Source organism: Lobosporangium transversale (genome assembly GCF_002105155.1).
Source record: "Lobosporangium transversale strain NRRL 3116 chromosome Unknown BCR41scaffold_10, whole genome shotgun sequence".
Lineage (NCBI taxonomy): Eukaryota > Fungi > Mortierellomycota > Mortierellomycetes > Mortierellales > Mortierellaceae > Lobosporangium > Lobosporangium transversale.
In genome coordinates this window covers 400,301-416,319 of record NW_019028988.1, presented here as the reverse complement: position 1 = coordinate 416,319, position 16,019 = coordinate 400,301, and the positions used below count along the sequence as shown (strand labels likewise).

General features: G+C 41.7%; 7 protein-coding genes across 7 annotated transcripts; 1 reads left to right on the top strand and 6 right to left on the bottom strand.

The window, feature by feature from the left end:
* Positions 1–1,172: 1,172 nt before the first annotated feature.
* On the top strand, positions 1,173–2,252 carry BCR41DRAFT_385077 (dihydrofolate reductase-like domain-containing protein; the record flags this gene model as incomplete). Its single annotated transcript, XM_022027634.1, has 2 exons — positions 1,173–1,540; positions 1,666–2,252. The coding sequence occupies 2 exons, from the start codon at positions 1,173–1,175 to the stop codon at positions 2,201–2,203; spliced, it is 906 nt and encodes a 301-aa protein (XP_021883339.1). The 3' UTR covers positions 2,204–2,252.
* Positions 2,253–2,301: 49 nt separating this feature from the next.
* On the bottom strand, positions 2,302–4,882 carry BCR41DRAFT_349675 (hypothetical protein). Its single transcript, XM_022023512.1, has one exon. It carries the CDS (start codon positions 4,553–4,555, stop codon positions 2,573–2,575), a length of 1,983 nt encoding a protein of 660 aa, XP_021883338.1. The 5' UTR covers positions 4,556–4,882; the 3' UTR covers positions 2,302–2,572.
* A 2,050-nt stretch (positions 4,883–6,932) lies between these two features.
* Positions 6,933–8,532, bottom strand: BCR41DRAFT_349674 (hypothetical protein). The gene has a single exon (XM_022023511.1). The coding sequence runs from the start codon at positions 8,375–8,377 to the stop codon at positions 7,193–7,195; it is 1,185 nt and encodes a 394-aa protein (XP_021883337.1). The 5' UTR covers positions 8,378–8,532; the 3' UTR covers positions 6,933–7,192.
* Positions 8,533–9,249: 717 nt separating this feature from the next.
* On the bottom strand, positions 9,250–10,082 carry BCR41DRAFT_349672 (HRDC-like protein). The gene is made up of 3 exons (XM_022023510.1): positions 9,904–10,082; positions 9,600–9,752; positions 9,250–9,404 (listed from the first exon to the last, which is right to left on the bottom strand). Exons 1-3 carry the CDS (start codon positions 10,045–10,047, stop codon positions 9,267–9,269), a joined length of 435 nt encoding a protein of 144 aa, XP_021883336.1. The 5' UTR covers positions 10,048–10,082; the 3' UTR covers positions 9,250–9,266.
* A 153-nt stretch (positions 10,083–10,235) lies between these two features.
* BCR41DRAFT_349671 (pyridoxal phosphate-dependent transferase) lies at positions 10,236–12,041 on the bottom strand. Its single transcript, XM_022023509.1, has 4 exons — positions 11,702–12,041; positions 11,407–11,601; positions 10,931–11,114; positions 10,236–10,816 (listed from the first exon to the last, which is right to left on the bottom strand). The coding sequence occupies exons 1-4, from the start codon at positions 11,867–11,869 to the stop codon at positions 10,251–10,253; spliced, it is 1,113 nt and encodes a 370-aa protein (XP_021883335.1). The 5' UTR covers positions 11,870–12,041; the 3' UTR covers positions 10,236–10,250.
* A 439-nt stretch (positions 12,042–12,480) lies between these two features.
* Positions 12,481–13,638, bottom strand: BCR41DRAFT_394357 (hypothetical protein; the record flags this gene model as incomplete). The annotated part of the gene is made up of 1 exon (XM_022028638.1): positions 12,481–13,638. One exon carries the CDS (start codon positions 13,636–13,638, stop codon positions 12,481–12,483), a length of 1,158 nt encoding a protein of 385 aa, XP_021883334.1.
* Positions 13,639–13,800: 162 nt separating this feature from the next.
* BCR41DRAFT_334103 (WD40-repeat-containing domain protein) lies at positions 13,801–16,019 on the bottom strand. The gene is made up of 7 exons (XM_022021917.1): positions 15,900–16,019; positions 15,670–15,750; positions 15,397–15,586; positions 15,189–15,283; positions 14,530–15,109; positions 14,285–14,409; positions 13,801–14,206 (listed from the first exon to the last, which is right to left on the bottom strand). The coding sequence occupies exons 1-7, from the start codon at positions 15,970–15,972 to the stop codon at positions 14,097–14,099; spliced, it is 1,254 nt and encodes a 417-aa protein (XP_021883333.1). The 5' UTR covers positions 15,973–16,019; the 3' UTR covers positions 13,801–14,096.

Genomic DNA, 16,019 nt, shown 5'->3' with positions numbered 1-16,019 from the left:
AAAGGGAAGGTCAAGAAATCCCATGTCACATCTCTATGCTCCAGCCTTGTGTATCTTTTGTCTCCTCTTCTATGGTGTTGTTCAATCCAGGTCTGTGTCACCTTTTTGTCCACATGCTTCACTCTTCTTCATTACAGCAACGTCAATGATATCTGCACGCCCTCCACTTTAACGCCAAACCCTTTGTCATCAGAATTCCCCCTTTTGAAAAAAAAAATAAAAAATAAAATGCTCTCACTAAAATAAAATAAAGAGACTATGGTCGGCAATTTGTCCTATCGTACATGTGTACAAGTCTGATATGCTCTATTGTGTGAACAGTTTATACATGTGTATGTATTCAAAGATTGAATCGTGAAGATATCCCCGAACATAGCATAGAATCTGAAAATATTTGTTTCGGGTTGTTTTTTCATTTTTACATTTGCATTTGAATTTCCCTTTTTCTCCCTCTCCACATGTATTCACGCGTGATGGAATAACAGGTGCTTGTTGGAGTATGTCAACAATGTGTATACATGTATACATGTATATCTACACGTATATATAAATGTAACAAATACACCACTGTCATGTATATAAATTGCATTTCGCGGCAAAAAAGGAAAAAGACAGACATCTTTTTTTTTTTTTTTTTTTTTTTCCCGCCTATTGTTATTAATTTGCATCAATGAAACTTATTGGTCCAGGGTCCTGTTTCTTGTTTCTTTCCCACAACGTCTAGTTGCATCTCCAAGATGGCCAAAGCATTTTCACATCTAGATCAATAGGTTCACAACAATTAACGCTTCACTTTTCACTTTCGCACGCACAACTATGGCCTCTTTCCTTCAGCTTCAAATAGCCATCTCTTCATCTTGCAAGAAAGGGGTCCTTGAGATAAGTCACTTGTTCTGCTCACCCTGTATCATCTCGTCTCCAGCACGTCTTGATATCCATTGGGCCGAAAATACTTCTACCCCTTTCAAAATATCTTTTAGACCTTTGATCTGGAGGACCTCGTTTTTTTTTTTTTTTTTTTTTTTTTTTTTTTTTTTCCCTCCTGAATAAAAAAAATAAAAATTAAAGACGCGTCGTTTAATCTTTCTATTTCCGCACGCACTCCACTTTTTTTTTTTTTTTTTTTTTTTTTCCTCCTCATTTTCTAATCAGTAAAGCACATCATTCTCGCCATGACCCGCTCATTCAGCATTGTCGTTGCAGCTGATCTCGCTAACGGCATTGGACTTAAAGGAGTACTGCCCTGGCGTCTTCGTAAGGACATGGCCTTCTTTGCTAAAATCACCTCCAAGGTCACTGTTCACCAGCAACAGCAAAATCAGAATCAGAATCAAAATCAGAATCAGAATCAGAATCAAAATCAGAACCAGAATCAGAACCAGAATCAGAATCAGAATCAGAATCAAAATCAAGACGATGGCACCCTTACAGTAAATGCATGCATCATGGGCAGACGTACTTGGGAATCGATTCCAACAAAGTTTCGTCCACTCAGTTCACGCCTCAACATCATTGTCTCACGCAACCCTCATTATCTAGAGTAATTCTCATTTATTATTATTACTATTGTTATTATTGTTATTATTATTTTTTTTAAAAAAAAAAAAAAAAAAAAAAAAGGTACGATTAAATTAATTACCTCCTTCATGTCTATCCATTCATTAGTGACAAACCTGAAAAAGATAATCCACTCGTGGCGCTTGCCCCATCCCTTGAGGCTGCGTTAGATCTTGCAGCCTCATCCACCTTGACCTTAGCCTCAACTTCACCTCCAGCTCAAGCAAAAACATCTCGGTCAACTGCATTGACCGCCGCTGGTATCGCTGCTGGCTCCATTTTACCTGCTCCATTATCCATTGTTCCCCCAGTAGAACCTTCCTCGGCCGAGGCTGGCTCTACTGCTGCCACTACCATTACCACAACATCAAAGGTCAATGTGCATCGTATCTTCCTCATCGGTGGTGCTCAATTGTATGAAGAAGGACTCCGATCCATTGATTGTAGCCATATCTTCATGACCCGTATTCAATCCACAGTTGAATGTGATACTTTTTTGCCAGACATCAAAGAATCAGAGTACAAACTATTGCCAGGCCCTGAATCTCATACTTTTTTGGAAAAGTACCTCCAGGAGCCTGTTGAGGGTGGTATAATTGAAGAAGGTGCTTTCAAATATGAGTATACTGTCTATAATCGTGTCTGAAAATGTGACGATATATACATTACTAAACAAATAAAGTTCTTAATCTGCCTTTTTTTTTTTTTTTTTTTTTTTTTATTCTTTTCCAATTTTTTATTCTTCGAAAAAATGAGTGCAAATAGAAAAAGCTCTAGAAGGTTATGGGTTTAGTACTATAACATATATATTATCTGTCTTTTTTTCTTTCTTTCCTCGATTGTCAAGAAAAGATTATGATACAAGTTTGATGAAACAAAAGAATGAAAGATATGCGAATAATGTAGACGAGATGCTGAAAGGAAGAAATACGCACAAACATACAAATCCAATTATATGAATGCATGTAGATGTAGCTGGAAGGCCTCTTGAATGATGTTGTTGTTATCCTTGTAACTAGTCCTTCTTGGGAGGCCATTTCTTGTTTCTAATGCGCTCCAACTCCAGACCCAACAGAAAACCAAATCGCTCAAAGAAAGCCTCGGGTAACTGCCAGCTATCTTTATGGAGTGGCGGTCCATGACAGATCGCTCCATCAATCAACAGCTGGAATAATTCGTCTGGATCGTATCGATGCTGATGTACAATCATCTGTGCGCGCAGCTTGGCACAGGGGATAAAGTCAATGCGTGGATCGTGTGGTAATTCATAGATATGTGGATCAATATTCGGATTCTCCTGTGGTTTAGCCTGCGCGAGGATCCTAAACTCTTTTCGCAACCGATGCTCCCGTGCAACTTCCTTTTTGATTCCCAATGTTGAAGAAACCCAGTGGAAAAACTGTTCATCATCGCTGCCATCATCCAATTCCTTAACATTCACTAACGGGGACTCGCTACCGTCTTTATCGTGTCCAATAGATTGAGATGTAGAAGTCCCATCCCCCGTTTGCGTTGGATCTGCAAACAACGAATCATCACTGACGACCTCCTGTGGAGTTGCCATACTAATATGAAACGATTCCAATGTTCCAGGTGGAAAGAGCGATGACTGCAACTCATCAAAGACGGTTGGGTGCTTTGTGTAATCCGTATGCTTGGGTAAAGTCGTACCAGGTGGGCGATATGTGGGTCGTGGCACAGACAACGGGACATAGAGGGATGATGGTACGCCTGCTTTTCCATCACCTGAAATCTCTGAGATGAAGAGTGGCGGAGCTTTATATAAAATATCTCCGTCCAACGATAAGATACCTTCCTCAGCGGTGTGGATCTGCGATTGATTCTGTCCTGCTCCATGGTCTTCACTTGTATCCATATTGTCATTATTATTAACATCGCTGATGGATGTAATTGGGGCTGGAGCCGTGACAGCATATGAAGACGAGGATGAAGCATGGTGAGGCGAAGAAACAGCCGCAGCTGCAACGCCTGGGGACATAGTACCGGCAGGCGAGTGAGGCGTTGCTGGTGCAGTACTTTTCGGGATATCAGAAGAAGCAACCAAAGCTGCAGGGGGGGTTGTTGGTCCAGTCGCTGGTGTCACTGGTGTGGCTGGAGTAATGGGGGTACCCGGAGTAGCTGGAGTGACTGGAACTGGGGATGCGTTTAATGCGGATTTGGCAGCAGCGTTTGCGGCGCGATTTTCATAATGACGACGGAATAACTCCTGCTTAACATCTTTGAGGATGTCAAGATGATTACTTTTGCTTAATGCTGACTCGAAGGCAAAGACAACTTCGCGAAGGTAATAGTTTTCGCTCTGAAGCGACTCAATAGCAGCCTTGAGCTGACGTATCTCGCGCTGATAGGCGCTCGTAACAAGAAAGTGCTGGTTCTTAAGATCCTTGATCATGTTTTCAAGCTGATGCAAATGGCGCTCTTTCCTATCTCTGAAGGCCCGTTGAGCTGCTCTGTTTTGCTCCTTGCGTAAAGCAGGGCAAGTTGGCCCGGGCTTTCGGCCTGGTTTCTTACGGATCTTTTCTGGAGGATTTGTGTTATTGTTGGAGTACTCGTTGCTGTTACTATCAATGTTATTATTGCTGTCGTACTGATTTGTAATGGTGGTAGCATGATTGCCAATGGTGTTGTTATGGAGAACGCCATTGATAATATTATTACTATGATCGTTAATACTAACATTATTATTGAGATTAGTGCTATGATTGGCATAGGTGCTTTGTCCAGAACTATGGATGCTGTTACTGTTGTTGTTGTTAATGTGGTGTATATGATTGTTGCCATCAGCATAATTGTAAGGAGTCAGATAGTTTGCATTAGGGGAAGAGGTGCCAATGGTGTTATTGTAATGAAGGCCCATGCTATGATGATCCATTGACTGACTATAAGCCATATCCATGTCATCGTCACGGTCCTGGAAAACCAGGTCGTCGTCATCCTCCGAGTAGGAAAGATCCCGAGAAAAGTGAGCGTTGTTCATAACAGGAAGTAAGAGAGAGTTTTCGGTGGACAAGAAAAGGTATTTACTGCAGTATTGTTGTTGTAATATGAAATGCTACAAAAGGTTAGGCAAGTGAAGACCAATCCAAAAAGAGCTTAGAGGAATGAGAGTTGCTACATGCAATGTAGTGATTGAGATTTGATGGAGGGAGAATAAATGAATGGTCAAAGAAGAGGAACAGAAGGTGAGAGTATGAGAGAAGGAAAGTAATGACTGAGAATGAATGTGAAGTGCATGCTGAAGACTTGACTTTATTGAGAGGATAACAGACAAGCACCCTCGATTTGAACTTGGGCGTGACATAAACTTTCATTGAGTTCATGTACCAATTGCATATTGTATCTCTTGTTCTCTTTTATGTACTCTACACCACACATGTCCACCTTTTATGAGCCTACAGTAGCCCCAGTTATTCTGCATCCACTTGAAGAGCACATTCGAATAGGCTATAAAAATACAAAAGCTATCACAGCTCTGGGCTCTCGAGCTGTTTTGTCAACTACATGAACATAAATAACAAATACATTGTAATACTTCGGTTCAACGGACCCGCAATATACTCCAACGTTTTTATAAATGCGTAGTTGGCCAAACAAAAGCGTCTGAGACTCTCTCCAGCAAATGATCGGAAAATACGGAAAAATTCAAGTGTTCTTTCCACAGAAAAACATGATCATCAGGTAGCACAGTGTCAGTACATCTGAATGAAACGAACCAACCAAATTCATACGCATCAACTTAAAATGCATGCAGAGTATAAATATTTTTATACATCGCTATCCACTTTGTAAAATTAAATGGTTACTTGGGCGTTAGCACAGACTGGGGGGTAATCGAGAGCTTCTCCAGCTTTTTGAGTCCCAGCATGCGCTCTACGCCATGGTCCTGCTCCGTAAACCCCTATGCTCCTGTGAGAGTCCATATTCGCGGATCCATAACTGCTAACGAATAGACACATGGTAAACCACAACTCTGGATTTCTTTGCTGCTACCTGACGCTCTGCAATAATTGGGTGACATCTGAATCTTCTGTCTCTGTCTCTGCAGAATCGGATCGTCCAAAAGATGTCTTCTACGTTAACTACTCTTCTCAGCTGTATTTCCCAAGAGAATTGTATTTTAGCGACGGTGAAGAGATGATTATATTCTTAGTGACTGGGTGAAATTGTTGAATTGTATATCCACAAATGCCATCCGATTATTCATGGGCCTTAACCCGTATCAGTGGTTCGGTCAGTAGTCGTGAAAGGTTTCAAAAGAACAATAAAAAGGATACAGACCCAATGAAGTAAGCCCCAATTTCCCATATTCGTCATAGCCATCAGGAGGAGCACATGCAGACATGAGCGCACGGAGCTTTGGGTTGATGTTGGTAACCTAATCGAGACATAACGTTGCTCAATAATGGCAAACTCTTCCAAATGTAGGTTAGCTCTAGAGCAAACGACGGATGTTGGGGTCTATTATTTCGTGTACTCCAGAACAAGCTTACGGAGCAAACCGTGAACTTTGTTTAGGAAGGACAAAGCCGTAGTAGTCTACCAAGACTTTTTTGATTGCCAGCTGTCTCAATGTCTGAAACGTAGAGGTCCCCAGGATCTCGTGACGTCCTGGCGGTTTCTCAAACGGAGGAGCAGGCGTCGAAGTCTTGTGGTTGATAATAGGACCCAAAAGACATTATGTTTTAAATGACTGGATTTTTCAATAATTCTTGGCTGAGGGTAAATACCCTTATCACCATCGTTGAGCCCCTATTCATTTCGAAGGCGTTTGTTGAACAAATTCCTACAGCTCGTCTTTATATCTATCGATCGAATATTCGTTAGTTAGATTTGCTCTTAAAAACGCGCAGATCATTCAAAACTACGAACATTGAGTACTTACTCCGGTACTCGAGGACAGAGTAGGCTGCAGAGCCTGACACCAGAGAATCTAATAAATAGATATTTGCAGATATAAAACAGGGCATCAAACAATTGAGGCGCTGTCGATATGATCATGATAAAAGGGGAGTGGAAGCGATAGAAGAAGAAAATGATGAGAATATATTTAAGCTTTTGGGAATCAAAGGGAGGTTCTCCTAAAAGCCATAGAGCCGACGAGGTTTACTCAATTATTCCATTCATTTACCAAAGAGTTCCATATGCCGAATCGTTCTGAAGTTTTACTCCTTGTCTATGATCTAGCAGGCTTTACTTTCTAGTCTCTACATTTCTCCCCTCTGCATCATTGGCTCATTACTCGTTGCATTATTTAAAATGGGAACACTGCGTTTGCAAAATATGAGATTATTGGGGAAGATTCTATACGAAGCATTGAGTATAACTCGTCGTTCTTACTTTTGCGCATAAAATCTCTACGCTTTATTTTATTACAATTGCAAAATAACAATACATATTGGTGATAGCTTCTCAATCAGTCCACATAATCTTCCGCATGCCCCTGCTGCAGAAGGACATGGGAAGATGTTTAGGATTGCCTAGTGTATTGGTGTAGACATATCAAGGATCCTTGGAGGAAATAGCTATAGGAGAGATCGATAGTGCATTCGTCGTAACAGCAAGTAGTAGGTGTTATAGCAGTTGTAGCAGTCTTATGGTCCTTATAACCATTCCTTCAAGGTTGTTGGCCATGCATCTTCCTATTGTCGGTTGGTATGAAAGCCTCGTCGGACGAGGGATCGATGGGCGCGTATAGGTCATTACTCAATAGAGTCATGGATAATTTTCGAATGGACCAAAGTCCCGTTCCAGAAGAGGAGGATAATGACGATGATACTGTTGTCGGTGACCTAGCTCCTGTCCGTTTTGTTTCATTATTAAAACCTGGTAATGATGGAACATAGGATTTGATATATGAAAAAGCAGAGGTTGTAGGAGTCGATTTCGAGCCAAGATAAGCATTCGCATACGCGTTTGAGGTTGGCCCATTTCCAAGATCAGCATCTTCTTTAAGCATACGGCCATAGTGGCGATAACTGGAGAATTTAGGACATTCGTCGTCACCATTGCTCGTAACCCTGTCAATCTCGGCGTGGTAGATGCTGGCATCATCGTCATGGCGACACGCTTCTGAGACGGCTAGATGCTCGACATCCGAAAAAGTCGGTGACTGAAGTGAAGACGCAGATGCAGTTGAGGGAGAGGAAGGAGATGAAAGTTCGGGTTCAGGAATAGCCTTGTATGGCTGTGAAAAAATACTCCCTAGTGAAGGATCGAGCTTGGCCCAGTTCATCCGTGGCCCACGTACACGATTCTCCTTCAGTCCGTTTTTGCTTGTGATAGGTTCATCATAGTTGTTGCTAGAGCCACTGTCGCTGTCATCGTCTAGAAGGCCTGCGTAATAGATGGAGGACGACTTGCCTCGGCATGGTGATGATGAAGGATTGGATTTAGATGAGTGGGATGGTAAGGAGGCGTTCAGAGATGTGAATACCCCCCTTGAAGTGGCACTAGCAGAGATAGCAAAGCTCCTAAGAGACCCAAACCAACTCGGTACATCCGAAGATTGCATTGGCTTCTCGAGATCATTGATATTATTATTGTATCCACCGTATCTAATGTTATTCTTGGTGCAAAGCGAATCGGTACAGCAAAGCTCCTCATCCTGGTAAGGGTGATGGTCTCTATGGATATATGTGCTGTCTGACAATGAGATGTTGGACGACAATGAAGATGAGAAGGTAGTTCGAGAAGAGCGCGAATATGAACTGTTGCCTCGGGTATGGCGACGTTTAAGGTTATGGGAGTCCTTGGGACTGATCCAATGACTTTGACAGGTAATCGTAGGACGTGTAGACATTTTTTTTTCTGTAGATTAATGATAGCTTAGTAGCGAGGAGAAAATACTAGATAGCAATTTATTGGATGTGAATGACAATGATGTTGTGGGATAAAGTGCAGAATAGTAAGTTATGGCTGAAAATGGGTAAAGATAAGGTAGAGAGAGAAGAGAAAAAAGAGGAAACGAAGGAAGGGGAAGGTAAAAGGAGGAAATGCTGAGAGTCAAATGCAAAGGGGTTGACAGACGAGCTGTGTGCCGCATAGGGAGGCTAAAGAATGCACACGAACTGGGAAGTAAACGATTCAGCAGAATTAGGGTTGTCGGTGTTTCTTTGCGATCCCAAAGGAAAAGGGAAAATAAAATACATGTAGGTAAAGGACAATTATAGCCTGAATAGCCCCCTCTAACATCAAGAAGGTAACTCAGTACTGTAAAATAATATTTTCCCCGTCCAGTATAAATGGAACCGATTCCAAAGTGCATGGGGTATATAATGGAGACAGGGGCTCAAGAATACAGCAAAGGCTGAAAACATACAAAAAAAAACTCTACTTAATAAAAGTTGGACAAGGCAAGGATTCTGGAGACAAGGTTTTCTTTCCTCCATCATAATCCCAAATTGACAGGGGTCAATCTCTTGTCCGCTCATCATTCTAATGCTTTCCCGCCTCACTCTCTCCTGTTTTGCTGCTTCTGTTAGATTTATGAACCATCATTTCTGCGTTGTATTTTAGAAGGGATATGTTGTTGTATATTTCCTGAAGTTCAAGAGCACCCCATCCCACGCCTTAGTGCATCTGGGAGGTTTTTAAGCCTAGGGTTCTTTAATTTGTTATATTTATACAAATATAAATATTCTGAATGTTGTTTAAAAAAATTTATTTTTATAGGTTAAATTTCTCCTGCATCATGCCTCTTGGTCTTCTACATTATTCTCTGCCTCAGCCATAACTTCGTCGTCGTCTCTTGGCAGTGACTCCAAAATGATCCGAAGCATAGCTTCACAATCCTCCATCGTAAACCGTTCTTCGAATTCTTCAATGACCTATTTTCATTAAATACACAATAAAAAGAAATAAAAAGAGTGTCAGTTGAAGATCATGAAATAGAAGCAACCCCCTATATGCCTTATTGAAAAGCATATGGCCGGGCGAGGAGCCCCTCGCCTATTCTCTTTCCCAAACATGCCTCACTCTTGAGTTCTCACATGTTTTCTTCACAGTTTTTATAATATTATTACCAGCAACAACTCAACTGGGGATTTTGGTCGAAGATTAAGAATCTGTAACAGTTCAACCTTCATCAACTCGTATGCTGAAAGCGCTTTCTTTAGTGCTACGATCTGCTCTGGCGATTGTGTTGTGCACGGTGAAGCACTTAGATACTTTTGAACCTAATTGGGAAACAGCACGACCGATCTACTTGTTAATCCTCCATGACTTACGTTCTATTTGTTAGTGCTGCCCATTTATCCATTTCAGTTTAGTAAAAAAAAGACAAGGTAGCAAACAACTATCATTATTCTTAATATCTTGACTGAATACCTCGAACTCTACTGTTCGCAAGTTTTCTGCGACCTCACGTGTGCCTGCAACCTCATTTGCTTGACGTTGTGCCTTCTGGTCATTCAACAAAGTTAAGACCTCATAATTGCTGAGCATCGCTGAATCAGCATTGATGATCTCCATTTGATTTATTATCCTGAAGGTAAGATTACTCAAAAAAAAAAAAAAAAAAAAGTGCAATGATCCTTAGATGTTCCATCTTGCTTTGCCACCAAAGGTTTTTTTTGAATGTTTACGAATACACGTGATTATCAATATATAGGGCTACTCATGCTCATTATGGTGCGTATTTTATATGCCTGAAGAGGATCTTTTTTTTTTTTTTTTTAAAGATCTTTCCAAGCTGTGAGGAGAACATCGACCTGACTAGGCTCACGAACTGCAATACGCACAAACGTTGGACGTTCATATCCTGGCTTGCCACTACGGACAGGAACGCCGGCTTGTTTTGCCAAAGCTACGGCCTTCTCGGCCGTTTGAACATCCTTGAGATCAGCCCACACCCAGCTGAGGTAAGGCTTGCCAAAATATTCCCAAGAACGACCGTTAGCAAGCGACTTAAGACGCTCAATCAGCTGAGCACGGTAGATCGGTGTCACTCTCCATGTCTCTTCCAAATATTCAGTATCGCGGACAACCTCATCCAAAAACGCCAGTGCTGGACTGTTGACGCTCCAGGGAACCTGAATACGCTTCAGCTCGACACAATGAGCCACAGTAGGACACACAATAGAACCTAGGCGAAGACCAGTGCATGACCAAATCTTTGTCCAAGAGTGAATTACATAGATGGAGATGTTACGCTCCTTGAAAGTTTTTTCTAAGAACTCGGTCTGAGCTGTCATGGAATCTTCACGGAAGTTGGGTCCGACCCAAATTTGCATCGATTCATCTAAACACGATAAAATTTTTGATGAATAAATATGATGAGTCATGTGGGTTGAAGATGTTATTTCATCGCTCTGTGGTCAGCAATGCATCAAATGGGTATTTAGTCGACATATACCAATAACAACAACGCCATTGTCCTGAACATTGTTCAAGATCCATGACTTGAGCTCCTCAATCGATTTGTAGTCTCCAGTAGGATTGCAAGGGTTGACAATGCACACGACGTTAGCCTTGTCTTCGCCTTTAGGCGAGAGAATGTCACGGCCATTGGTCTCAGCAGATCGCTGGTATTCCTTGTACTATATTCATTATCAACATATTTTCTTTTTCTCTATTAGTATATGGACCCTTAAACATCGGGACTTTCACACTGACTTTGCCAGGCAAAAACGAAAAAAAAAAAAAAAAAAAAAAAAAGAAAGGAGTATGTGGGCTTCATCACTCAGATCAGATTGGCGGATTAAGACTATTCTTTGTGGAGTATAGACTGATCACGCGCAGAACACATGGAAAAATGTCTGTAATGGTCCCTTGGCGTATCATCTTCATCCCCAAAGCGCCTTATGCTCTTTACTGGTTGCCATTCCATACCTGAACATCCCATGGGCCAGCTTTCCATGATCCTTGGGGCGCTGAACGAATGACGAGGTCAATTAACTCAGAGGCACCATTACCGAGCAACAGACGCTCTCTGTTCGCCTCCCAGTGCTCAGGCCAGATCCATTCAGCTAGAGAGGACTTGGCGGGCTCTTGGTTAGCAGGAGGATAATGGTGACAAGTTGCGATCTGTGACAATAAGACGAGCAATCGTAGAAATCACTGTTATTTAAGCTTCCTTTGCAACAAGACAAGATCAACAAAATGATTATTGATAAAAGCTTCATACCGCATCACGAGCTGCTTGAAGAGCCTTGACAGGAGTGCCAAGGCAGTTGGTGGTAACAGAGAAGTCTTCAACAAAATTGCTGAGAAACTTCCAATCCTGTCCTCCATGAAATTGTTGGGTTTTTGTATCCCAAACGGTGTTAGGTGTATCGGCAGCAGAGGCAGTCATGATAGTTGATTGGTTAGGTTGGAGTTGCGTTAGAAATAAATAAGCAAGGAAAGAAAGGGGTGAGGACGATTAAAGAAAGGATGCTGATGATGAGTAAAGTGAAAAAGAGAACACAATGAAGACTGATGATGCAGCACCAATAAGCGTAAAGATGAAGGCAGATCTGTTGGTGAGAGCAACAGTGACTGGCCCCACTAATTCAATATGGATTCTCAATAGATTTCTAATAGCCTATCTAGCTCATCCTTTTTGCGTCTATCATGGGGCTCTCATTCTTTTCAGTCATAATGTTTATTGTATTTAAAGTAACTGTACACATTACACAAGGAGATTACTGTAACTTTGACCATAAAGCAGTTTTTGAGGTCGATAATGGCGACAGTACCTGACCAGACTGCCTGGAAAGCTTGCTAACTTCTGTAGTTCAGAGTAAGTTCTGAAGAATGTAGTAGTTTTTCCTATTGTCATTCTAAAACTGATAGCAAGACATTAATGGTGTTGTTGCTGCGTCCTTAGACCACGATATCCTCACGATAGAGCGGGCCATGCTGCGAGGATCGACATTCTCAGACGAAACAATATTGCGACCAGTAATCATTACACTATACTCATTAGATGGTAGGATTGGAGGTATTCGTTCCAGGATCTGGGCCTGATCTTGCATCCATCCCATAGCCATGCCTTAACTGATGGAGATGATAACGGCCGTCATCGGCTGCATAGTATCGATCGGCATAGTAGTTGTCGTGGCCAGAAGGGCGGCTTTGTTGTCCAGCAAAATATCCTTCGGGCATTGAATTTGTGTCTGTGTATTCTTGAAATTGCTGTGGGAACTGCTGCTGTTGTTTTTGGTGATGGCGTCGCATGTACGATGCCGTTGTCTCTTGCCGTACGGCGTAGTAAGGGTCGTGTCGATTGCCATACGGCTCTACATAACTTGATGTAGGATAATACGGTTGCTGCTGCCTCCATGAGTATTCATCTGATCCGTAGCCATGCATACCAGTATCTGTCCCAGTTGTTGCCGCTGCAGCGCTAGTCCCAAAATTTTCCAAAGGGTACATCCCGTTAGAAGATACATTGGAGACACCACTTTCTTCAAACGATGTCGCATTCATAGGGCCTTGTGATATCCCTGTGTCCATGTTCTCAGCGCCAAATCGACTTCCTTGAAAGTCAACGTCTGCTCCACTTGAAAGACGACCTCCATGCATAGCCATGTCATTGCTATTGCGCTTCGCGCTGCGGCGTTGACGATGCATTGCAAAGACTATGCACAGTACAAGGGCAATCAAGACAACTGCAGCAGCGAGGACTATTCCAACAATACCTCCGATTGGGAGTTTATTTGAGTGATCATCTTTGGGCGCTGGTGTTGGTACAATACTAGGATATACGCTTGTAACGACGTTCGTTCCGGAAAAAGGTGGTGTCAACTGCGTTTGCGTATAGCTTGTGACCGATGTAATGTCAGATACTGAGGTAGCTGTAGTGTTGATGATTGTTGTTATCGTTGGTTCAACGGTTGTGGTGGTCGTTGTTATCGTTGGCTCTACGGCTGTAGTAGTCGTTGTTATTGTTGGCTCTACGGTTGTAGTGGCCGTTATTGTCGTTAATTCTACGGTTGTGGTAGCTGTTGTTGGTTCAGGTGTAAATGTAATTGTTATAGTTGTTGTCCCCGAGGGTGTTGACGGCTCACTTGGAGTTATAGTTGGTGCCAGCGAGGAGGTTGTCTCAAAAGGCGATGTATTCGTGGTAATATACGACATTTGTAAGAGAGGAAAGAGATAGAAAAGTAGAAAATATTATCCATTGGAAGCTAGTCAGCTTTCGTTGGGAGTATAGGCAAGCTAGATGGATCTGGTGCCAGTCTGGCGGTTTGGAAGCTATTTTTTTTTTATTCTTTTTTTTTTTTTTTTTTTTTTTTTGCTGTCTCACTTAGAGAGTTTGTCTCGAAAGATTCCAAAAGGTACTTTAACCATAGCCGTAGTTATTAAGGGTGATTGAGGATTACTAAAACATGGCACAATTCAAATACACCTTCTTAGACTCGACCAGGACTCTTTTGTAATCTGCTGAGCGGAGCCAAACACTTTCTATCTACTCCTGATTATTAGCATTTCAAAGGCATTTAAATAGGCATTCTGCCTGTATAATGGTGTAAGAGCTATAATAGATATCACCACTAAATAACAATCGTAGGGTCCATGGTTCAGGCTTAGAAGTGCTAATCATCATCGCTGTCCTTCAAGAACTTTCTGTAACTCTCCCGTACGCATTCACCGCCTTTCTGTGGATCAAACATAAATCGGTAGAAACTTCCATCGGCGCAAATCACTAATCATCCGTTTCAAAATAGTTAATTACATATACTACGCTGGAACAGCTGCGGCAAGTGAAAAAAAAAAGACCTACCAATCACTGTGTTCTTCTCGCCGCCGAATGCACAAATGCAACGACAATCAGCAGCAACTTTGAATTGTGCAAAGGACCATGCTGATGAGAAGTATTTCGGCAACAAATCCTTCATAAACGCTAAGCTGTATATTTCAAAGACCGAGAGCAGAGATGCGTATCAACGAATCATCAGAAGCTAGTTCTATACCAAAATGCTTCGCCCAATGTTGTCAGTATGCCGCACTGAGGCTTTATTTAATTACCTTGATTGTCTATTCCCAGTCACCATGTGGGTTGTATGATGCGGTTGAATGACTTCGCCATAGTGAGGCCCAGCAGATGGTGATCCTACTCCTGATTGATAAACTCTGGATCCATTTACACCTTCAAGGTTGAAAATATGAACAGTGCCTTTGTCAGATCCTGCGCAGATCCTAGTGGAGTCGCTATTAAACGCAATGCTGTAAATCTCCGCTCTATCGACGCCTCGTCTGAACTCATGTAAAAGTTTGCTGGACCCAGTATCAAACACTCTAATTAGCGTCCCTTTGTCAGATGCTGAGGCGCACTTTGTTCCATCGGCATTCGTCACCAAGCAAAATAGTGGACTTGTGTGTGCAGGGATAATGGAAATGTTGGCTGAAGGTCGCGTGCTAGCCATTGGATATTTCGGTTGAGGGTTGGAAGAGAATGGGTTGGGTTGAGATGACGGTAGCGCCGCAGAAGCTGATACAGCTGTTGTAGGTACGATATTATTGAGATCCACGATCTGTATGTGTCCACTTTGCCGCCCCGGAAAAATTAAGATTGCGTGTTTCTCGGATGAGGATAATGCTACGAGACCTATTGAGAATAAAATTCTGATGATTAAAAGGGTTATACTTCAAGGAATTTTAGTTCTTTATTCTTTTTTAGTACTTACCTCTGTCATTATCGACAGTCTCAAAGACATGTAATTTGGTGGGATTTTGATCGAAGCTGTAGACAATGACCTTATTATTCAAAGCTACGACAAATCTAAAAGTAATAATTAAATGACAGAACGCTTGAAGTTTTATGAACATGAAATAAATGCCGGTTCAAGTTGAAGGAAAAAAAAAAAAAAAAAAAAAAAAACTGTCATAACATACTTTTCGCGCCGTAATTTCACTGCCTTAACTTCGCTCCTAAATTCTAATTCGATAACAGCCCTATTCTTCTGATCGTCCCAAATGATCACCTTGTTGGGTGGATACTTTGGGTTTTTGCCACCACCAACCAAAGCGAGAATATTGCAACGGAAAAGCATTTCAACAATGCAGATACCTCCATCCTCAAACTCTATAAAAAAAATAAATAAAAAAATAAAAAAATCAGACCATGTGAGCACAATATCGCTCACCTTTGCCCCTTTTTAGACAAACCTTTGCGCATTTTTTCCTTCAATGGGTCACAGTTATATATTCGGAACCCAGTGTCGAGCCCGCAGGAAAAGCATCCATAGTCTTAGGATGTAATATAGACAGTTGTGGACAAAAATGACAAGTTAATCATTCAGTATATATCTAGTCAAAAGAGACGTTACATTGCATCACATTGAGTTGCATTGCAATGCATTGTTAAGTAATGGGAGCAGAATGAAAGCTATGCTCACCCTGATTAAAGGACGCGTAGAGTAAACCTGGGACGTCTGCAGCAGAGTAAGGTGATGGTTTTGACAAGTTCATTCGGTCGTAGAATATTGATTTGTATAAAAAAAAAAGAATGCTGAGTG